Source organism: Symphalangus syndactylus, chromosome 14 (genome assembly GCF_028878055.3).
Source record: "Symphalangus syndactylus isolate Jambi chromosome 14, NHGRI_mSymSyn1-v2.1_pri, whole genome shotgun sequence".
In the NCBI taxonomy this organism is placed as follows: Eukaryota; Metazoa; Chordata; class Mammalia; order Primates; family Hylobatidae; genus Symphalangus; species Symphalangus syndactylus.
Window position 1 is genome coordinate 52,224,402 of NC_072436.2, and position 24,657 is coordinate 52,249,058.

At 42.3% G+C, this 24,657-nt stretch overlaps 1 protein-coding gene across 8 annotated transcripts in view; it reads left to right on the plus strand.

Moving 5' to 3' along the window:
* The window catches only part of AFF3 (ALF transcription elongation factor 3), a 606,392-nt gene that overhangs the window by 293,487 nt on the left and 288,248 nt on the right, over positions 1-24,657 (plus strand). For all 8 annotated transcript variants that reach the window (XM_063617614.1, XM_055243815.2, XM_063617612.1 and 5 more), the window contains one exon: positions 13,165-13,212. In XM_063617614.1, coding sequence (XP_063473684.1) covers positions 13,165-13,212 — 48 coding nt within the window. The remainder of the gene's footprint in view (positions 1-13,164; positions 13,213-24,657) is intronic.

Below are 24,657 nucleotides of genomic sequence, written 5' to 3' on the forward strand. Positions count from 1 at the left end.
AGAAATCAAGTCCATAATTAAGCATATTATTCCTTAGCGTGATTATGTTGGAGAGGAGATTTGAGAGAGAACTGAATGATTATTTTATTTTATTTTTCTGTAAGCCTTTAAGTCATGGCGTTAGATAGAAAATAACCATGATAATTTTTCATTTACACTTACTGACTTAATTTGACTGCTGTTATGGGTATTTATCACAAAATGATCATTTTTTGTTAGATTGTTTCAACATCATCTTGGATGTCTTTTAGTTGGATTACAAGCCTTTTTAATTAATTTATTTTATATTCAGTAAACACAAACTTTTCTCCATTGGAAAGGTAAATTCTTGGTGCAGAAATTTGCCTTATGATCAGTTCTATACTCTAATATTCTCTTGAGAGAAGCCAGAGGTTGTGAAGCCAAAAAGTGGCCTAAGCATATGGTTTTCTTTGCAGTTTTTCCCTGTACTTGGAGGATCTCACACACGGTGTTAGGTGGCATTGAAGCAGGAATGTCTGCATTCTGTCCAAATAGAATCATGCCAGAATAATCTCAGCAGATTTTACATGTGATGTCTTTTTTTATATTTTTATTTTATTTTTATTTTTATTTTTATTTTTATTTTTTTGAGGCAGAGTCTGGCTCTGTCACTCAGGCTGGAGTGCAGTGACATGACCTCGGCTCACAGTAACCTCTGCCTCCCAAGTTCAAGCGATTCTCCCACCTCAGCCTCCCAAGTAGCTGGGATTACTGGCACACACCACTATGCCCCACTAATTTTAGTAGAGACAGGGTCTTGAACTCCTGACCTCAGGTGATCCCCCCACGTCGGCCTCCCAAAGTGCTAGGATTACAGGCATAAGCCACTGCACCCGGCCTCTGATGTCTATTTCTTATTGACCCTTTTGTTTTGTACAACTGTTTTTTCTCCCTTTGGATTACAGTACCATGGAGTTTTATAATACTAGTGTGGGCGTCAAGGTACAGAGAGATTGTCTTCACCTTGGGTCCCACCCAGAGGCTTTGGAATGAGGATAGAAAGCAGTTCTGAAGCTCCCTTCCCTTCTGAGTTGCTGAGCAGGATCTCCTGGGGCTAACTTTATCTGGTGATGTTTTACGTGAAAATTCACTGGTCAGCAGTCACTGCTGAGACGTTCTGAAGCCAGCTCTGAAAAAGGAGAGGGGACACATGTGAAGATTAATATCAGAGTTCAGCCCCAGATACCCCAAGTTCTACAAGCAGAAGGACTCACTCTGCCTTTTACTGGGACACGCACCTTGTTTTTGAAGGATCTGAACATTTTATGGGAGTAGAAGGGAAAAGATAAAATACATTGCCACCATAATAGCTCTCTTCATATCCTGCAAATATTTTCCAAGACTAACAGTAAAGCAACACCAGTAGAATAAAGAATGAAAATGCACCCGCCTCAGCCTCCCAAAGTGCTGGGATTACAGGCATGAACCAAAGGTCGGGAGTTCGAGACCAGCCTGGCCAACATGGCGAAACCCCGTTTCTCCTGAAAATACAAAAATTAGCTGGGCATGGTGGCAGGTGCCTGTAATCCCAGCTACTCTGGAGGCTGAGGCGGGAGAATTGCTGGAACCCAGGAGGCGGAGGTTGCAGTGAGCCAAGATGGCGCCATTGCACTCCAGCCTGGCCAACGAGTGAAATTCTGTCTCAAAAAGAATGAAAATGCTATAAATGTTCATAAATTTAAAAAAAGAAAAAATCTTTAAATAGGGTGTTGTAGGTAGATCGATTTAAAAATATAAAACTTGGAGTATTGAAAAATTCCTCAGCAGCCAACAAAAAAAAAGTGTCAGTTTCTCACTCATGTTTTCCAGTGCTACCTGCTCCCACCTCTCAGATAAGCCTTCTCTCCTGTGCTCTGGCTGATTTTAGCTGGATTTATTTATTCGGCATTTATTTCTAGCATAGCGCCTCAGAGAGCATACATAGAAATGGCTGATGTTGAGTATGCAGAATGAGCCCTGTTCTGAGGGTCGGGAAGAGCTGAGACCCCGTGGGGAAGGTCAGATGATAATGGAGAGAAAGATCCATAAAGAACGTGACATAGGAAGGGTGATTTGTGAGTCTGCTCTTTTAGCAAAATGCTTAAATAAAATTAATAGAATGTGCCAAATAGAATATTGTCAAATACACAGCAGCACTTTTGCCATTTACAATGGTCATTTCCATTCATGGCTAAAAGGGAATTGATTATCCATCTTACTGGGGGACACAAATTAGAGTGGTGCTAAGTAGGATATTTAAATGGTTAGTTTCTTCAACCACATTAGATTACTCTGTTTGTCTTGCAAGCTTTTGTGTTCAGAATTTCATGGTTAGAAAACTGACTGTAAGTGATAATCTGATGTGTTTTCATGTACATTTCCTGCCATCCCTTAAAAAAAGAATATTAGATCATATAAATGGAATTGTATAAAGATTCAGGAAAACGTTCAGCCAGGCGCAGTGGCTCACGCCTGTAATCCCAGCACTTTGGGAGGCCAAGGCGGGCAGATCACCTGAGGTCAGGAGTTCGAGACCAACCTGGCCAAAGTGGTGAAACCTCATCTCTACTAAAAATACAAAAATTAACCAGGCATGGTGGTGGGTGCCTGTAATCCCAGCTACTCAGGACGCTGAGGCAGGAGAATCACTTGAACCCGGAAGGTGGAGGTTGCAGTGAGCCGAGATCACCCCATTGCTCTCCAGCCTGGGCAACAAGAGCCAAACTCGGTCTCAAAAGTAAATAAATAGACTGGGTACAGTGGCTCACGCCTGTAATCCCAGCACTTTGGGAGGCCAAGGCAGGTGGATCACGAGGTCAGGAGATCGAGACCATCCTGACTAACATGGTGAAACCCCATCTCTACTGAAAATACAAAAAATTAGCCGGGTGTGATGGTGGGCACCTGTAGTCCCAGCTACTCGGAAGGCTGAGGGAGGAGAATGGTGTGAACCCAGGAGGTGGAGTTTGCAGTGAGCCGAGATCGCACCACTGCACTCCAGCCTAGGCAACAGAGCAAGACTCTGTCTCAAAGAAATAAATTAATTAATTTAATTTAATTAAAATTAAGATTCAGAAAAATGTTCAAGAGGAAATGGTACATTTGCAAAATGTCACTGAAGTTTGCCTGTAATGTGAGGATTAAATGACTTCAGCATTGTCACTCCTGCCTGAACCTGTGTGATCTTCTTCTTGGTAAAATTAATGACTGCAGGATTTTAGGTGAAAGAACACAGAAATCTTAAAGTATTCTTATCAATGTCAAGTTGCAAGTGGGAAGCCCTGTGACATCGTTTCTTCACCCAGTGTTGACAGAGCAGTGTGGAAGATGACCCCAGTAGACAGTACTGTGGCACTTTTTTGAGACATGACCCCATGGATAAGCACTCAATGTCAATTAGTCATCAGGATATGAAATCACTGTCTCTGCTTCTCATCTCCCATCTCTTCATGCCATCAGTAGGTTCTTGACATCGTCAGCACACTGACAGACCACTTAACTTTCTGAAAACCAAATACGCTTTTAACTACAAGCTCTGATTCAGATCGCTAATTTCTGTTCATAAAAATAATAACATAATTGAAACACCTCGTTCTATTGCTAAATATCTGATAGAAAATTATTAGCTCTTTAACAATATTGTCTGCTAATAGAAGACTAATACTTACTCTCTAATTTACAGGTACCAATGTGGGAATTAGGGAAGTCAAATAACTTGCTAATGGTTTCTGTACTTAATGGATATAAGCCTAATTTTAATGAAGTAAATAAATGTTGATGTTCTAAGAATTTAGAACATTGGTGGTTTGCCGCTGTTGTAGTAGTTTTTGGATAAAGCAAAGACATCTCTTTGTAATGTAGATAACCGGCGTTATTCTTATAAAGTTTAGGACTTTCATTTTGTAAATAGTCTTTTTTTAAAGTGTATTGACCATTAATTTATTTATTCATTCAACAAATATAATCGAATGCCTGCTCTGTTGTACTGAGTTCTCTGCTAGGAACTGGTCAGAAACATGTAATGAGAGGCAGCACATCCACTGGAAAATCTACCAATACAAGCAAATGGTACCCATGAACATTTTCTCATGTTCTTCTTTTCAGTGCAGTGTAAAATGTTTTAATACAGTAAAATCATTGTAAAAAGTAAGCCAGGCATGCTGGCTCATGCCTGTAATCCCAGCACTTTGGGAGGCCGAGGTGGGCAGATCACCTGAGGTCAGGAGTTTGAGACCAGCCTGGCCAACATGGTGAAACATCATCTCTACTAAAAATACAAAAATTAGGATGTGGTGATGCATGCCTGTAATCCCAACTGCTCAGGAGGCTGAGGCAGGAGAATCACTTGAACCTGGGAGGCAGAGGTTGCAGTGAGCCGAGATGGCGCCACTGTGCTCTAGCCTGGGAGACAGAGCAAGACTCTGCCTCAAAGAAAAAAAAAAACAAAAAACAACAACAACAAAAAAAAAAACAAAGAAAAAATAGTTCTTATATTGGTGGGGAATGGGGAGAAATTACGCATTGGTTACAGGGTTTTACTTTGAAACAGTGGAAATATTTCAGAACCAAATAGAGGTGATTATGGTTTACAATATTGTGAATGTACTAAATGCCCCTGAATTGTTTACTTTAAAATGGTAGATTTTATGTTACTTGAATTTTGCCTCAATAATTTTTTTAAAATTAATGTAGTTTGTGGTTTGTTCCTCTTCATATATTGATTTGACTTTGTATCATATACTATAACTGGGAGGTATCTGAGAAGTCTAGCTCAGTCCCTTTCAGGTCTTTTTTTGTATCTTTCAGTAAAACTCAGAAGTTTTTTATTTTCCTTTTTTTTGTTTGGTCTTTTTGGTTGTTGTTGTTCTTGTTGTTTTTGAGATGGAGTCTCACTGTGTCATCCAGGCTGGAGTGCAGTGGTGCACTCTTGGCTCACTGCAACCTCCACCTCCCGGGTTCAAGCGATTCTCCTGCCTCAGCCTCCAGAGTAGCTGAGACTACAGACACCATCACGCCTGGCTAACTCTGAAGTTTTAAAAACAAATCTCAAACATTTCTTGTTGAGGTTATCCTTATTTATTTATCTTAAATTATGGATGGGATTTTTAAATATTTTTAAATTGTTTACTGCTACACAGAAGAGCTATTGAGATTTGACTGTTTAGTTTATATTCAACTAGTATAATTATTAACCTGATTTTAAAATAACAGTGAGTTTCAGTTTTTCTGGATTTATGATAAACACTCTGTAAGCTGATATAAATACAGTTGACTTATTTTCCCTTGGTGATACAATACATTAAAAGGACCCTAAAATTGAGTATTGAAGCTGAGCTTTTGTATCCTTTGTCTGTTAGGAAAAATAGGGATGGATTAAATACTTCTAACTATAATCATTATATTTATCTTCCTTTTTCCTAGCGTATCTCATTTTGATGCTCTGCTAAAGCCCTGGCTGTTTGTGCATTTTTCCTCTGCATTTTCCTCATCTACATATATAGATGATGGTGGAGACAGGAGGATCAGAGGAGGCTCAGAGGCAGCTGGGCTTCTAGCTTGGGGATTGGGAGCAGAGTGAAGCCCCTGACAGGGAATGGTACAGGTTAGGTGTGAGACAGGCTGAATTTGGGAGAGAACTGGCTGGCTGCCTCTGTTCACAGGTGGCCCTATCCTTAAAGATAAGGCAGGAGACATAGTTGTAGGGATGGGCTTCCCATGGAATTATGATGGTCCCTGCATTTGAGCTCAGATTCTCACCAATGCTTTTGTGGTATTGACAGCATACCTAACTTTTTGTATGTCAGGTTTTTGATAAATCAAGGATAGACTGATTTAAAAATATTTCTGCAGGAGTGTTTAAGAGTGTACATGGGATATGCAATTTCTAAATGTTTGAGGGTCTTTTGAGTGCTTGAAGATAAACAAAGGCATTGTGACTTGAAAGTAGTAGTATTTTAGAATGCAAGTTCCTCCTGAAGTGTGTGTGATAAAGAGTTAAACTATTTTCAAAAATGAGGACTTGTGCAGCCCAACTCTGCAATGAAATACCATTTCCCACTGATTTGATCACACTCTTTTTCCGTAAGCCCTGCTTCTCCCCATATTCTGTGCTTGGCATGGTAATTAGGGACTTCCACCATCAGGGATGGGATGCTTCTGGCTATTCCCCGAGCTACACTTACCCACAGCATAGTTCTGTACATTTCTTGGCAGTGTGTGGCATGTACATTTAAGTGGTAGGATTTAGGGAAATCACATGCTAGGCAGTGCTATAGAGGAGGAGAATCAGCTGGGGTTGCTAGCTCTTAATTGAAGTTTAGTTGGAGGTTCAATGAGGTGAGACTGTTATGACAGATTTCAAAATGTAATGATAGGAAAATGAGGTGGGTTCATCAAAGTTGGAGTAAATACGGAGCAACAGCTCAGCAACTCAGCATGAAACAACAGCTACAAACCCTGAAAAAATACAGAGTAATTAAAATGTGCATTGTGCAGCCCTCCTTCTCAGTAGGTACCTTTCCAAGGAAAGCAATAACTTTATCGTGAAAAATATAAACACGAATTTGGAGATGTAAATTACATGCATATTTTAATCTTGTTCATAAACATGGAAAGTTTTCAAAATGTAAATATAATCAAAGTAAGCACACAACTGCAGCTGAAACCAGATTTGAGAAAGACCTCAAGAAGGTAAACGTCCCCCAGATCCCCCAACCCCAACCCTACCTATCTACCTACACTTTCTGTATATTTGGAAAAGATAAGGTGAAATTCCATCCTCCTACTTCTGAGGACACAAACCCTTACCCCTTATTTTTTAATGTCACAGAAGGGGTAGTAGATTTGACTTTTTCTCTCTACTTCCCCTCTCCTCTCTTCCCCCTTTGGTCTACACATGTGGTGTTGGAGATTAGCTAGTGAGAGGCAATGATCAAGCGTTGAGTAATTTGCCAGGTGGAAAGGAGGAGGAAATTTACCCCAATACTATCTGCATTCTTTTATTTTCATACTGTGAGCATGCAAGTTACCTCTGCATGAGCCAGCTCTAGGGATTGAGCTGCGGGAGCCAGCATGAGATAGTAGAGAACTCAATGAGCTGGTGTTGAAATGTGAGTGGATTCTGCCTCAACTGTGCCTTGCTGCCAGAATGATTTTTGGACAGAGCCCTTCACTTCTCTGAGCCACGGCATCTCCATCTGTTAAAGTCATTGACTTGGGCTGAAAGGAGCTCCAAGGTTCTTTCCCATTCAGATTTTCTACAGTACTGTGGCCCATGGATTCACTCCAATCTAAATGGGGTCCTGGAGATTCAAACCAATGTGGTACTCTTCTTGAGTCCCCAAACATTTCTCAGTGTTCTGAAAAGACTCAAGAGGTTCCCCTGCTAAAGACTGTCCATGCTGTAATTTAAGGCCAGGACTTCCTGAGACTGTTGTTAGAAGTCCCTCATCCTGGCCTCACTTCTGCCACCTCCTTAGCTTTACAAAGGGCCTTCCTAGTAGGGAATGACCTGATGTCTGTCCAGACCATCAAGGCTTCTGGTTGGAGCTGCCATAGAGATGACTTAGTGTAAAGATCCTACATCTATGTCTCCAGTGATGAGAGAAGTATCTAATCGGGCATCTATCCTGCATTTCTCTCTCAGTGCATTTCCTTATCAGAGTAGAATAGTTGAAATGTATAGGATTATAAGGGAGATAGTTATAAAAGCAACCTGTCATTTATATAAACTACATCAAAAGAAATTAAAGTGTGGTATTCAGGGAAGCTTAGCTTTAAGGAATCAAACCCGAAGTTCAATTTTAAGAGTATTTTTAGTATGCTGTTATATCTGGGTGATTCCACCAGGAGGACCTGAGATCAAGTTTTTCTTGATTAATTGTTTTGTGGTAGAAAACAGAAAGCACATTGAGAATTCAGCATTTGCCCTGCCAGCATATTACACAGTAGGAAATGGTTGGGACTTAGAAGTAGGATAAGAGACATGATTAATGATATTCTGTAGGTTTGACAGTACATTTTCTAATTCAGACCACTCATTCCCACCATGAACGCCAAAGGAAATCCTTCCAAGTGACCATCAAGCCCCCTGGCCCGACTGAGACTTTCCTATATAACCTTTGTGATGGTCACCTCAGGCTTCCCCGGAAAAGGATCAGGTTCCAAAAGAGCTCTCTGATCCAGTTTTATCAGAGTGTCAGAATGGTGACTTTTCCAGAGCAGTCCCGGGGTAAGGAATTGGGAATGGGGAGTGAAAGCTTGTACTAAGTGTGTGGCCACCTGAAGCTTTTGGGAAAACAGAAGGAAGGATGAGTATAGGAAAGGGTGTGAAGTATTAGTGAAAGCATTGGTGTCATGATATCGAACACTATTTTTCTTGGCTTACAAGGATAGATATGCATGTTGTCTTCATGCACTACTAGTAGTGGTGGCCGTGCCTTGCACATTTTATTGTTGGTCTTTTAATGATGAGACTAGAATGAAGCAAAAAGATAACATTTCTGTTTTAACGAAAATTCACCAAATAATCCACAGGAAAATAAACCTCACCTAAAAGTTCCCAGACGATTGTATCAAAGACCTATACAAAAGAGCTAAAACTGTCTGCAAAACTCTTGAAAGAAAACAAACATAAAAGGAAATTTTCATGGCTTGAATTTAGCAATGGTTTCTTAGATATGATACTCAAAAGCTCAAACAGCTGAAAAAAAAACGGGTAAATTGGACTTCATCAAAATTAAAGTTTTGTGCATCCATGAACACTACCAAGAGCGTGAAAAAACAACCCATAGAATGGAACAAAATATTTGTAAATTTATATACCTGCTAAGGGTCTTCTAATATCCAGAATATACAAAAAAACTCCTATAACAAAACAATAAAAAGACAACCCAATTACAACATGGACAAAGTACTTGAATAAACATTTCTCCAAAGAAGATAAATAAATGTTCAGTAAACACAAGATGCTCAGCATCATTTGTCATTAAGAAAATGCAGATCTGGTGGCTCACGCCTGTAATCCCAGCACTTTGGGAGGCCGAGGCGGGCAGATCACAAGGTCAGGAGTTCAAGACCAGCCTGGCTAACATAGTGAAACCCCAACTCTACTAAAAATACAAAAATTAGCCGGGCATGGTGGCACACGCCTGTAGTTTCAGCTACTCGGGAGACTGAGGCCAGAGAATCACTTGAACCTGGGAGGCAGAGGTTGCTGTGAGCCAAGATCGCGCCACTGCACTCCAGCCTGGGTGACAGAGCAAGGCTCCGTCTCAAAAAAAAAAAAAAAAAAAGAAAAGAAAGAAAAAAAAAGGAAATGCAGGTCAAAGCCACAATGAGACATCATTTCTTATCCACTAGGATAGCTATTATAAAGTAGAATAAAATAGCAAGTATTGGTGAAAATGTGGAGAGATTAGAACCCTCATACATTGATGGTGGGAATGTAAAATGGTACAGCCACTGTGGAAAACAATTTGACAGTTCCTCAAAAAGTTAAAACAGGCCAGGCACGGTGGCTCATGCCTGTAATCCTAGCACTTTGGGAGGCCGAGGCAAGGGGATTACCTGAAGTCAGGAGTTTGAGACCAGCCTGGCCAAGATGGTGAAACCCCATCTCTACTAAAAATACAAAAATTAGCTGGGCATAGTGGTGGGAGCCTGTAATCCCAGCTACTTGAGAGGCTGAGGCAGAAGAATCGCCTGAACCCAGGAGGTAGAGGTTGCAGTGAGCCAAGGTCGCGCCATTGCACTCCAGCCTGGGCAACAAGAGCGAAACTCTGTCTCAAAAAGAAAAGTTAAAACAGAGATTACCATATGGTAACTCTGTGTGGCCTTGGGCAAGTTGTGTAAACTTCCTGGGCCTCAGTGCCTAAGGTGGGAGACTTGGATAAATCCCCTAATTCTGGGTAGGAGAAGGTCTCGATCATGTGTGGGACCTTTTCTTTTTTCTTTTTTTTTTAATTTTATTATTATTATACTTTAAGTTTTAGGGTACATGTGCACAATGTGCAGGTTTGTTACGTATGTATACATGTGCCATGATGGTGTGCTGCATCCATTAACTCGTCATTTACATTGGGTATATCTCCTAATGCTATCCCTCCCCCCTCCCCCCACCCCACAACAGTCCCCGGAGTGTGATGTTCCCCTTCCTGTGTCCATGTGTTCTCATTGTTCAATTCCCACCTATGAGTGAGAACATACGGTGTTTGGTTTTTTGTCCTTGTGATAGTTTACTGAGAATGATGATTTCCAGTTTCATCCATGTCCCTACAAAGGACACGAACTCATCATTTTTTATGGCTGCATAGTATTCCATTGTGTATATGTGCCACATTTTCTTAATCCATTCTATCGTTGTTGGACATTTGGGTTGGTTCCAACTCTTTGCTGTTGTGAATAGTGCCACAATAAACATACATGTGCATGTGTCTTTATAGCAGCATGATTTATAGTCCTTTGGGTATATACCCAGTAATGGGATGGCTGGGTCAAATGGTATTTCTAGTTCTAGATCCCTGAGGAATTGCCACACTGACTTCCACAATGGTTGAACTAGTTTACAGTCCCACCAACAGTGTAAAAGTATTCCTATTTCTCCACATCCTCTCCAGCACCTGTTGTTTCCTGACTTTTTAATGATGGCCATTCTAACTGGTGTGAGATGGTATCTCATTGTGGTTTTGATTTGCATTTCTCTGATGGCCAGTGATGATGAGCATTTTTTCATGTGTTTTTTGGCTGCATAAATGTCTTCTTTTGAGAAGTGTCTGTTCATGTCCTTCGCCCACTTTTTGATGGGGTTGTTTGTTTTTTTCTTGTAAATTTGTTTGAGTTCAGTGTAGATTCTGGATATTAGCCCTTTATCAGATGCGTAGGTTGCGAAAATTTTCTCCCATTTTGTGGGTTACCTGTTTACCCTGATGGTAGTTTCTTTTGCTGTGCAGAAGCTCTTTATTTTAATGAGATCCCATTTGTCAATTTTGGCTTTTGTTGCCATTGCTTTTGGTGTTTTAGACATGAAGTCCTTGCCCACGCCTATGTCCTGAATGGTATTGCCTAGGTTTTCTTCTAGGGTTTTTATGGTTTTAGGTCTAACATGTAAGTCTTTAATCCATCTTGAATTAATTTTTGTATAAGGTGTAAGGAAGGGATCCAGTTTCAGCTTTCTACATATGGCTAGCCAGTTTTCCCAGCACCATTTATTAAATAGGGAATCCTTTCCCCATTTCTTGTTTTTGTCAGGTTTGTCAAAGATCAGATAGTTGTAGATATGTGGCATTATTTCTGAGGGCTCTGTTCTGTTCCATTGATCTATGTCTCTGTTTTGGTACCAGTACCATGCTGTTTTGGTTACTGTAGCCTTGTAGTATAGTTTGAAGTCGGGTAGTGTGATGCCTCCAGCTTTGTTCTTTTGGCTTAGGATTGACTTGGCGATGCGGACTCTTTTTTGGTTCCATATGAACTTTAAAGTAGTTTTTTTCCAATTCTGTGAAGAAAGTCATTGGTAGCTTGATGGGGATGGCATTGAATCTATAAATTACCTTGGGCAGTATTGATTCTTCCAACCCATGAGCATGGAATGTTCCTCCATTTGTTTGTATCCTTTTTTATTTCGTTGAGCAGTGGTTTGTAGTTCTCCCTGAAAGGTCCTTCATGTCATATATGGGACGTTTTCAAGCCTCACATATCTTCCTTCAGCCTGGTGCCTTACTCGAGTGAAGGGTAGAGTGTTTCAAAGGAAACACTGTACCCCAGGACAAGGAATGAGCTGGCAGACACAGGGCATGGAGAGTGTGATGGCACGGTCACTGGTAGAGCCTTCGTGATATTTTTTAATGTCCTAGTGCTGATTCTGATGAGCCTCATGCCCCTCAGAACTGCAGGAAGTAAACTCGTTCATTTATTCATACACCTACCACCAGCCAATAGTTATTGGGTGTGCCCCATGCTGTGTGGAGCATGGTACTGGAAGACAGGGAGCCCTGGAATCCAGGGAGCTGATGTTTTAGAGGGAGGAGATATTACTGGAGACTTCACTATTGAATTGCAGTCGTGGTGAGGACTCTGAAGAAGTGGAGGCTGCTGGGGGCAAGCACTCTAGGGTCAGGGTGACTGCTCTGAGGAAGCTGTGGGTAAGCTGCTGTTCGAAGGATGACTTAACTAGGAATTAGCTAGGAAATTAATTCCTAGGAATTAATTTAGGAAATTAACTACAAAAACCAGGAAAGGTGCAGATAGCATTCCTGGTAGAGAGAGAACAGTGAGAAGGAAGGGAGAGTGGCCTTGGAGAAGAGACTGGGGAGAAAAGCCTCATTCCAGGATGTCACAGTGGCATCTACTCTCAGGCTGACATCCTTGAATTGTAGGACCAAGAGAAGTGATCTCCCTGAGACCACAGGTAGGCACTTTCACCAGCGTCTACTGCTTCTGTGTCCCCACAAACCCACATGCCGCACTCTTGGCTGTGTAGCCAGCAGGACCCATGCAGTATCTCTGGAACTTAAAACACTCCCCAGAGTCGGCTGTGACCTGAAGCCACTGCACCTCGGAACATCTGCACAGCACAGGGCAGCCTGAGTGACAGAACAAGTGACTTGAGCGTGACGCCCCACATGCCAGGCCAACATCCAGAGGATGTTTCTCTTTTTGATCTTTCAGTTTTCTGCCTATCAAACCAGTAAACCAAGGCTTTGAGGACGGTGAAATACCAGACTTTTACTTAAGCCGTAGCAACCATTGTGGTACTTGGTAGGCCCACAGCATGTATTTGGTGGATAAATTGGATCCACTGTTGTAGCGGAGGCCACAGTTTCCACACGTTAATGGCACCCAAGGTGGATGGAGCTCATACCTGCAGGTCACGTTCTGTACCCCTAGGAGCCCGCCCCGCTTAAAGTGGGGTGGTTGGAGGGGCCACAGTTGAGTCTCTGCGGTGCATGTGTGGTGCTCCAGCCAGAGAAGTGGGGGGCAGCAGCCACAGTGGGAGCCGGCTGTTAGGGAAAGGAGCCTGTCTGCCAGTCCCAGGTCAGGCATCCTCTCAACCTGTAACTTGCTGAATTTTTTTGTTGGCGGGGGGGTGCTAATTTGGAACCTTGCATGTCTTCTGTGTGGTCATCAATCTATTCCATCAGGCTTAATTTTTTTTTTCTTTGCTTTCAGGAGAGTAGATCTGGAGAAACCAACAGCTGTGTTGAAGAAATAATCCGGGTAAGATTATTCTTTAAACAGTCTTATCAATCTGTGGGACATAGACTCTAAATAGAAAGGAAACCTGCGGCTCCATGATAGAGCCCATAGTCTGTTTGACATTTATCTTTTCTGAGAGTAGTCACATAAGTTTTTGAAACAACACTTCTGTTAGCGATCTAGGAGCTGCACCCCTCTGGGCACCTCTGCACAGGCTGAGGTGACACCCTATTAAAGTGATCAGCTGGAAGACAGAAGAACAGAATTTAGATGAAAAATATGCTGGTGCTCACATGTGGATGCCCCATTTATCACCCTGCTATTTAAAAGCATCCTTTAATAGTCTGTACTTTTTTGGAGTCAGGCAGGGGTTGCCTGGTTATTTTTCCTGTAAACTTAATTGGAATCAGAAGCACTTGACAAAGAGGTAATGATCAGGATCTGCAACTGTTATTTCTCTATTGTTTCACATGTTATTTTCCCTGTCACCCTCTGTGATCCCGTCCTTTTCATCACCGTTGTGTCTAGTGCGGGTTCCCTCCCTGAACCAGTTTCGTGCCCAGATTGACTTAGGTTGGGCTGTTCCACCACATCAGTGTTTTCCCAAATATTCAGACGTATAATCAGGATGTCATCATCCACCCATATTTTTTCTTCACTCATATTTTTTCAGGGGAGTTACCTAATAATTTATAGTTCTCAAAAAGCTGATACTACACTGGGCAAAACACCAAGACAAATTAGGCCAGATGGTATGAATTTTACTGTAAAAAAAAAAAAAAAAAAAACACTTTATTTTAATTTAGTATGGTCCTTTCTTTTGGACATCCTACACACTTTTTTTTTGAATTGCTAGTGAATTACAGTAATACAATTACTTGGGTTAAAATTTTACATTGACAACTATTTTAAAAAGCCAGATGTTTTTCTTTCTGTAAAGCATTATTTCATAAATAAATCTAAGTCTCAAGTTGACCAGAATAACTAATTGAGGTGTGATTTGTTAAATTCATAATGATTTTTTTTCTGGCAGAGATTTATAGAGAAAGCAGTTGTCAAAACAGGCAGCTCCATTTCTGGTATTTAAGTATATGTTAAATAAAATACATAGTATATTTTATATCTATATTGTCTCTATTCTGGGGCTTTGTTTCCAGTTAAAGAACAATCAACATAAGATGCTGATATAACTTTTCCTGTTTTTCTCTTTCAACATACTTTCATGTTTGCAGTTCACATATTCCATTTGTAAGCCATCTTCCTTTGATCGGTTATGGTGTTTATGTCCACAAAAGGATAATACCAGAACACACCAATCCCCTCTTTGGTTTCCCTAAGTAGAAAAATTCTACCTTCTTATTCTCTCTTGGCCCTTCTGAGGATATCGAAGAAATCCATCCTTTGACCTTCCTATTCTCTTCTCCATACAAGGCTTGAAGTTTGAATAAAGACTTGAGTAATTCAGACACCAAAAGGATAGAGTTTAGGTAAAGCAAAATTCAATTTGAATAAAACTGAGTGTCACAATCAAGAGCTCATTCAGCTTTATAGTTATTGTTTTCTAAAGAGAGCTGATGAGAGCCTCATGGCCCCTCGCCCCCGTCCTCCCCTCCCTCCCACCGCCAGTGCTGCACCTGTGCCACAACCCTCTTCGGAAGAGACCTGAAACAGGGAGAACATGGACCCACCGGATCACAGATTTGTGTCCATATGCAAGGCTGAAGTCTGCATGTGTGTGCAAGAGGGCAGTGGAGATGGTGGCTGGATTAGGAGGCAGCTGAGCTCCAAATTCCACTATTCCTAGCCGATGAGCAGCAGTCAGGAGGGGAGGTGGGATGGACGAGGAGGAAAGAGAGATGATGGTGGCACTAGTTGAGCCTGGAGCTTTTTACTCCCTCTCCCTACTTGTCAGCCTAAGGCGTTAGTAGTAGTAGTTGGTATTTGGGAAGCTCCTAGGGGATCGCGTTAGTGTTCCCAGTGTTTCCTGGAATGGCTTTCTGTCTATGCCTGCATCACTGACATTAGTCCTTCTCCAAGATCCTCTACCCCCTTCACCTCCAAACACAAGCACAGGACTCTTGGTTACCGCCCATAGTATTTGTTGTGTATCTGTCACACACCAGGCTTCCTCCAAGATTGTGGCTCCAAGGAGAGGGAAAGCCAGAATGGTTGGTGAGTAGGTAGATAAAGCTAAGCAGGAGAGGCAGATGGAGCTAGGTCGTAGATCCTGTAAGATGTGGATCAGCTGAGCATTTGAGCAGAGTGATGTGATCACATTAGCAGTTTAAATGCACCACTCTGGCTGCTATGGAGAGGGATCCACGGGGAAAAGGGGAAGCAAGAGGGAGTGGGAGGCTGTTGCAGGAGTCCAGACCAGAGATGCTTGGTGGTGCGCTCACGGCCATGGGAAACATTAGGGAGATCCTGGTTTGCGGGAAGGGCGGAAATCATAAATTCATTTTTAGACATGATGAGTTTGACGTGCCTTTGGGACACTCAAGTAAACACAGAGAACATAGCACAACATATTGGAGGTCAGGAGGTCAGAGCAGAGGTCTGAGGTGTTAGACCAACATTTTGGATTAATTAGCATGCCATTGGTAATAACACCGTAGAAATAGGTAAATTTTTCTGGAGAGAGACTAGAGACTGAGGAACAGTGAGAATCTAAATTCTGACTTTTAGAGACTAAGGGAAGGAATAGCCACTGGCAAGGGGAAGTGAGAGGGAGTGACAAGAAAAGTGGAGGGAAACTTATGCAGTGAAAAGTCATGGAATCCAAGGAATGAGATTCAAGCTCAATGGTGTTCAGAGTTTCTGAGAGGACGAGAAAGATGAGGATCTAAAACCACACAATGTTGGCACATGGATACATATGTAACAAACCTGCACATTGTGCACATGTACCCTAAAACCTAAAGTATAATAATAAAATAAAATAAAATCCAAATAAATAAAAATAAAACCACACAATGGATTAGACCACAGAAACGTTGCTGGTGACCTTTGCAAGTGCCCTTTTTGTGGAGTAGAGGGGACAGAAGCCAAACTCGAGAAAACAGAAAATGCAGTCAGTGAATTTAGAGACTTCTTGGGAGGAAAGGCTGTAACTTCCCTTCAGCTCCCTTTCCAATTGCAATACGTCCCTCATACAATAACAACCACCAAGTGATGAAGAGCTGACATTGACTGAGCATGCATTATGTGTGAGGCACAGTTCTAAGCTGTGATTTAACCCTCACAGCTGCTTCATGAGGTAGGCCTTGGTAACATTCCCATTTTACAGATGAAGAAACTGAAGTGAGGAGAAATTAAACACAACTTGCTCAAGGTCACACAGCTAGCAAGTGGTAGAGCTGGGATTCTAATAAAGATGCCTTGCACAGCAACCTCTCTTAACTATTATGCTGACTTACTAGATGAAGACGTCCCCCTGGCTCATTAACGAAACCACTCAGGCAATTCATTGTGAATGGGAGGTTTCCCGTTTCTACCTGTTTATGATTCAGAAGTGCCAGATCATGCATTTATGCACTTAAATTCAGAGGTTTTATAGCCAGTGTTATCAACCTCATCTTTAACTTCTTCCTCTCTCCTCCTTATTTTTGCTGAGGTGACTGTTTTCAAGTCATTTGAATATTACATTGTGTTCTAACATATAATTATTTTTTATCCTTACTCAGTTTTATTCCTGGGACCTAATAAATCTGTGCGTTATTGCAAAATTCTCTTGACTGAGGGAGAAATTAAAACAGAGTTCTGTGAGGATGGGCGATCAGGGCTAGAAGCCTTCATGGCTGGCATACGTTTGTAACAGGCAGTTTTCTGAGTTACACTCTGTTTTATCCTTAAAGGTTCCAGTGCTGTAATACTTAGGTGCTTTTCATAGCATTATCCATTAACATAGAATGGCATTAACATTTGTTCAGCAAATAAAATTGGTTTATAACTTAATGGGTGGGGGTGCTGGGCTGGAATCCAGGATGTACAGTTTTTATGCAAGACAGCTTTACATGGCATTTGTTGAAGACACTCATAACATAGAGTGCCTTTGTGATAAGAGACCAGTGTTTGAGATTCTGGTTTGCACTTAAGGAATGAATTTAGAGACAATTTCAGTGCAACATCTGAGCAGATTACTTTCTTGGCTCTCATCATCTTTAGCCACTAATTTAATTCCAGTGTGCTGCAAAATATTCTTAGGGAATATTTACATAGAGTTGCATTTCTGTTTATCTGAAGGGGGTAAGTAGTACTTGTTTAAACTTTGGAGACCTCAGCCAGTTTCCTGACATTATAGTGGAACAAACTTGAGGCAAATAAAGGGAACTCATTTTTTCCTTGGTTTCCAAGAAACTCAGGAGCATCCTGGATGGGATGATTTCCAGTTGTGGTCCTGGGAGATTTGTGAGTTGAGGGCACTGACTTGGGAAATGCACATCACGATAGCCCCTCACATGTGCAGACCCCGGATGGTGGGACAAGAGAAGCCTTGTGCTCACAAATATCAATCAAATGAAAACATACTCGCCATTCTGTGCCTACCGGAAGGTAGAGAACAAAGAGGTAACTTGTTTTCAGTGACCTATTTGGGTCATTTGCAGAGCTGGACCTAGGTCAAATCTTCCCTGCTTCAGACCAGGCAGGCTTTTTTTTCTAGCTCATACTGTTTCCTTTATAAGTTATTTCATTTGTTTCCAAGAGCAAAGATTTCATCATTAGTGATGAAATGAAGCTCACCAATGGCAAAATCAATCCAGGTGTAACTGTAGAGGTGCGCCATTAATATATCCCATTACTTGTTGTAGCAAAATAAAGTCAAAAGTCAGCCTGATGGAGGGCTAGAGAAATTCACTGAGAAACACCTACAATAAGTCTAGCCAAGATAAGTTAGTTGACTTGGTAGTCCTGTGTTTTCTTTTTGCATTTAGCCATCTGAACGGTTAGGGACAGAAATACCACACTTTTATATCTCGTTTTATATCTGTGAGATTAATTGTTCATAAATGCTATTATGATAATCCTTTGGGGTGAAACCGAAAGCCCTTCCTAAATGGCTTCACTTCTACCTGCTAAGGGCACCCTGGTGCCTGCAAGCTGCGGCCAACAGCTTGCCACTGTGTTGTAGGGCCCTGTGACTACAATCTGTGGAGTTGGCAGTGACTCTGGAGGCGTTCATTTTCTAGCAGAGGTGGGACAAGAGACCACCTTAATTCAGAATCTGTTCTGAGCCAAGAGGCTTTGGGGTGATGGGTAAAGGAACACTGGAAGTCCAGAAACTCCTATTGAGAATGAACAGCTTCGCCCTTTGATATTTACCTGTTTCATTTTGATGCATGTCATTAGAAATCACAAAGTTGTTTGCAGAACCATATGCCTAGAAGATGAAGGACATGTTAGCAGCCCAAGCATCTAAAAGTCTGTGAGATTATAACTTCTGCCCTAACAGTAAAAAGTGGGTTCTGATACCACAGTCAATATCTTTTCATGGGGCATTTGTCAATATTTTACTGCGAAGGTTTCATAGTTTCTTGGAGATACTTGGAGAACTTCAGCACTACACTAGAGGACCAAGGCAAGTAGGTCAAATAGAAGTAGATGTACTCAGTACCTTCGAACACCTGCCACATGCAGAAGGCACTGAGCAGGTGAGATTAGTGAGTTAGAGGAGGAATGCAGGGGAGAAAACAAATAGAGGTGTGCCTCTTTCAACAGCGGTACGTCCTTGAAAGGTGGTTTGCAGAGAGTGCAGCCCCAGCAACACAAAACAAGAGGGTAGAAGGGTGGGATTGGAGCTGAGAGATAACAACCTTACTGGTCTCGTATGTGTGTGGGCCATTGGAGTACACCTTGTCATCCATATAGTCCATTCGCATTTTCGTAACATCTTTATAGTTTTTTCTTCTTTATATTTTAGTGAGCATTTTCAAAAAATAAGGGCTTAAATGTAGATCACATAGAACAATAAGTGCAAATTCTTATCTTTATCCATGAATGAGGTTTTCGATTGCAGTGTTTTTAATTGTACGGAGTTGGAAATGTTAATACATGTCAAATCATAGTATCTATCAGTACCTTCAAATGTGTAAATTCCCCAAACACTTATTTTCAATCTGGGTTTCATTTGAGTGTTCTTCTCCAACAGTGAAATGCTAGTGTTCAGTACTAGCCAGTTAACCTGGTTTATGTCATGTGTTAACTTTATTTAAGAGAACCAATGCAATTTTATTTTTTCTTTCTTGTTCCCATACTTAATATCACCATTCGTATTCATCAGACTTTGAAAACTTACTGGAGATGAGAACTGAAGATTACTTTTATAGTTATTATATTTTAAGGCATTTAAAAGGGTTTTTAGAACGCGAATTAAGAAGCATACAGCAGATGCTCAAATAACATCATTTCATTCAACTTTGTTTTGTTATAAGGTTGATGAGAAAAAAACCCAATTCCCATCCAGGGCCACCATGTGTGGAGCCTGTACATTGTCCCCAAGTCTGTGTGGGTTTTCTCTGGGACTCCAGTTTCCTCTTACATCCCAAAGATGTGCCCTTTAGGTTCACTGGCATGTCTTCACAGTCCTAGCGTCAGTGAGTGTGGGTGTATGTGAATGTGCCTTGCCAGGGGTTGGCTGGCGTCCTGACCAGGGCTGGCGCCCACCTTTCTCCAACCACCCACCCCACTGAACTAGGATAAGCGGCCTGAAAATGAATGAATTAATAGAAATGATTCTAACATACAAATCATCAAGTCTACAATAGTCATACAGATGCACAACAATAAACAGCGTGGTATGAAAGCACTAGGTGAGCAGGCCCTGTTGTGATTGTCTTTGTTTTATTTTGTTTTTGTTTTTGTTTTTTCGAGACAGAGTCTCACTCTGTCACCCAGGCTGGTGTACAGTGGCACAGTCTCAGCCTCCTGGGTTCAAGCAATTCTCCTGCCTCAGCCTCCCGAGTAGCTGGGTTACAGTCACCTGCCACCACACCTAGCTAATTTTTGTATTTTTAGTAGAGAAGGGTTTTCACCATGTTGGCCAGGCTGTTCTCGAACTCCTGACCTCAGGTGATCCACCTGTCTTGGCCTCCCAAAGTGCTGGGATTACAGGCATGAGCCACCGCGCCTGGCACATGATTATTTTTAAACTTCGTGGCAGGAGGAGGTGCTCCTTACAATTTTTGCTTTGCAGATGTTTATTCCTTGATGGAAACCGCCACCGCTACAACTGCAGTCACTCACTTATTCACCAAGAATGGTGTAAGTAATTATCTTACTTGTTTTTTTTTTTTTTTTTTTTTTTACTTTAAGCACTGGGATACATGTGCAGAATGTGCAGGTTTGTTACATAGGTATACATGTACCATGTTGGTTTGCTGCGCCAATCAACCGGTCATCTAGGTTTTGAGCCCTGCATGCATTAGGTATTTGTCCCAATGCTCTCCCTCCCCTTGCCCTCTACCCTCTGATAGGCCAGGTGTGTGATGTTCCCCTCCTTGTGTCCATGTGTTCTCATTGTTCAACTCCCAGTTACGAGTGAGAACATGCGGTGTTTGGTTTTCTGTTCCTGTGTTAATTTGCTGAGAATGATGGCTTCATCTATGTCCCTGCAAAGGACATGAACTCATCCTTTTTATGGCTGCATAGTATTCCATGGTATATATATGCCACATTTTCTTTATCCAGTCTATCATTGATGAGCATTTGGGTTGGTTCCAAGTCTTTGCTATTGTAAATAGTGCTGCAGTAAACATACTTGTGCATGTGTCCTTATAGTAGAGTGATTTATAATCCTTTGAGTATATACCCTGTAATGGGATTGCTGGGTCAACTGGTATTTCTGGTTCTAGATCCTTGAGGAATTGCCACAATGTCTTCCACAATGGTTGAACTAATTTATACTCCCACCAACAGTGTAAAAGCATTCCTCTTTCTCCACAGCCTCGCCAGCATCTGTTTCCTGACTTTTTAATGATCTCCATTCTAACTGGCCTAAGATGATATCACATTGTAGTTTTGATTTGCATTTCTCTAATGACCAGTGATGATGAGCTTTTTTTCATATGTTTGTTGGCTGCATAAATGTCTTCTTTTGAGAAGTGTCTGTTCATATCCTTTGCCCACTTTTTGATGAGGTTGTTTTTTTCTTGTAAATATGTTTCAGTTCCTTGTAGATTCTGGATATTAGCCCTTTGTCAGATGGGTAGCTTGCAAAAATTTTCTCCCATTTTGTAGCTTGCCTGTTCACTCTGATGATAGTTTCTTTTGCTGTGCAGAAGCTCTTTAGTTTAATTAGATCCCATTTGTCAATTTTGGCTTTTGTTACAATTGCTTTTGGTGTTTTAGTCATGAAGTCTTTGCCCATGCCTATGTCCTGAATGGTATTTTTCTTACTTGTTTTATTAATCTTTCTTCGATGTATGCATAGCTCACATTTTTTCAGCGTTTAATATTAAAAGTGTTTGGACCTTATGGAGAAGTTTGGTGATGTTTCTGTGATCAGAAATGTGCTGTAGGAACTTAACTTTCGTTTATATCAAAATTAGCCTATGGTAAAACTGCTTTTATTATATAGCATTTCACTTAGAAGCCTCAGTTTCAAAAACCCTATTGATGACATTAAGTGAGGACTTACTGTAGAGACACCAAAATATCTGCTGACGTGATATTAGTACTTAAAATATGAAAGCAAATAAGATTCTACTAAAAGTATTTTTGGAGTGTGAATGTGTGTACGTGTGTGATGTGTGTGTGTAATTCTTGTGCCGTAAAATCCCTAGCATGAAGGGCTCTGTGAACTTCAGCTGTACCCAACATTTTTAACTTTTCACTCTGACCTAGGAATTCCATCAGGCAGCTAGTTCTTGCAAACAGGTCCTCGAGTATAAGCCACCAAAGACCTTTCAGTCCCATTACAGCCTCCATCAAATTCCCTAAGGGCACTGCAGTGTTTCTCCTCAAAAGCCTTGCTGGTTTCAGCCTGTGGCTGGGATTGTTATACTAAGTCATGGCCCCCTTTGGAATTGGGTCCGTCTCGTGGCGGTCTCTGCTAGCTCGCTCCATGTTCATGCTTGCTGCCTTGCTTGTCCACTCTCTGGTCTGCACTGCTCCTGAGTCGCTCCAGGACTGACAGGATGGAGTCCAGGCTGCTTCTCTCCAGCAGCCAGTGCTGGAGGCCTGGACCGCGGACCCCTCCAGGCAGCCAGCCGGTTGTGACCTCTGCTTTATGCTGATCTCACTGCCAGGGCAGGATCACAGTAACCAAACTATGCTCTCTTCCTTGAAGGGTGACTTTCTCCGGCTGGAGCTCACCATCAATGCGATGTTCACCAGCATTACTGACTTGGAGGGTATCCTTCACTCATTTTACCATTGACTTTATCAACCCCCTCAGGAACCTGTAAGACACTTTTCTCCCAATTGTTCCCGTATGAAATTCTAATACCACAGGGATACCGCATGTCTGTTTGTATATGGTATGTGAGTCTGTGCTTTATACACAGAGTAAGGTTTTCTCATCCCCAAGAACCAATTTTGTCAGGTGCCCGTTGGGAATGCCTGTCTTAGACCATCCCTGCTTGCTGCACACCTGTAACACCAGCACTTCCTTGTCATTCTCCTCGTCACCCTCCACAGATGCTTCACCTTCTCTGTCCCCAAAGAGATGGATGCCATCCAGTGGGCACTCCTGGGCCAGTGGTATCAGTCACTGTGCCAGGCTCTGTTCTCGGCGCTGGGGGTACAGGGGTGAGTGAAACAGGCGCTACTGAAGCCAGCACAAGAGCGAGCACTTCCTCTCTCTGCCCTCTTCTAACCTCTGTCTCTCTGCTAGCATCTCATTCTCAGTAAACACATACAGATTCTTTCCATCATATGTGTGTGTGTACATATATATGTATATGTATATATATGTATGTGTGTGTGTATATATACATATATATATATATCTTCAGTGCTACATTGCTTGCAACTCTTTATTCCTTCCTAACTAGGCTCTCCAGACCAAAGTCTCTCTGCGTCTTCACTTTCATTTCCCCTTCAACCAACTGCCATCTCTCCCACCACCTTCCTTCCTGAAATGGCTTTTACTGAGGTCACCACCCCAGGCTTGCTTATCAGAAGTACGGAGAGCATTTCCCCGTGTAATCTCTGGCAGGCATTTGATGTTGCTGACTGCAGGATCCACGTGAAAATGCTCATGCCCTTGGTGTCTCTGTCACACCCTCCTGGGTTCACCCACTTTGTGGTCCTTTCTCCTGGGTCTCCTCTGTGGACCTGTCTTCCTGTAAGTCCCCCTTGATGTTGGTGTTCCTCAGGGTCCCGTCTTGACTCTTCTCTTCTCACATGCTGTACTTCCATGGTGACTGGTAACATCTGTGTGGGGATGGGTCTCAAGTGTGTCTCAAACCCAGCTCTGTTTCCTGAACTTTCTGTCACCTGCCCAGCGGCCACCAGATTGCTCCACTTAGATGTGTCATGGACACCTGCACCTTAACTCATCTCACACCTCTGCCGGCTTCTCCTGCACGTTGGATTATCTTCGTTCCCCGGCTGTCCACGCTGTTGGGTTCTTCTTCTCCCTCACACTCACCATGTTCAGTTCCTCACCAAGCCTGTCAGCTCTGTCTCCCTCCAATGGGTCCACTTCTCTTCACCTCCAGCTATCTCCTTGTTCATCCACCATCCTTTTCCTACACGACTCCAGAGACCTGCTTGCCAGCCCTCTGCCTCCCACCAGTCTCCACGATGGAGGCAGAATCCACTTTCCAAAGCATAGGTTTGCTGGAAACCTGTTCGTGGCTCTCCCCTGGGTTCAGGATAGAGTTGGGCCAGAGACCCCCAGACGTGGTTTGCAGAGTCGCACATGCTGTGGCCGTGCGTATGCTTCCAGACTCATCTTTCACCACATTGCCCCTCACACTCCATGCTGCACTTCTGCAGGTGTAACCACTGCTCTCACCATCACCTCTGGGTGCACCTCCTGCTCTTCCCCACCCCGGGCACATGCTCTGCCTACCCCTGACCACACATTTAGCTGACCGACTCCTGCATATCTTCCAAGCCTCACTAGAGATGTCACTCCCTCCAGGAAGCCTTTGTGATTCCCAAAGTCTGAGTTAGAGGTTCCTCTTCCATGTCTGCCAGTTACCCTTTATTCTTATTACAACACTTAATATGTAATGGTCTTTCTTATTTTCTCCTGGGCTGTTGTTATCTACCTCCAGGGGTGAGCACGATGACCGGCACATAGTTGATGTTTAATAAAAAGTGAATAAATGGCCAGACAGGGTGGCTCACGCCTGTAATCCCAGCACTTTGGGAGGCCAAGGCAACTGGATCACCTGAGGTCAGGAGGTCGAGACCAGCCTGGCCAACATGGTGAAACCCCGTCACTACTAAAAATACAAAAATTAGCTGGGCATGGTGGCAGGTGACTGTAATCCCAGCTACTCAGGAGGCTGAGGCAGG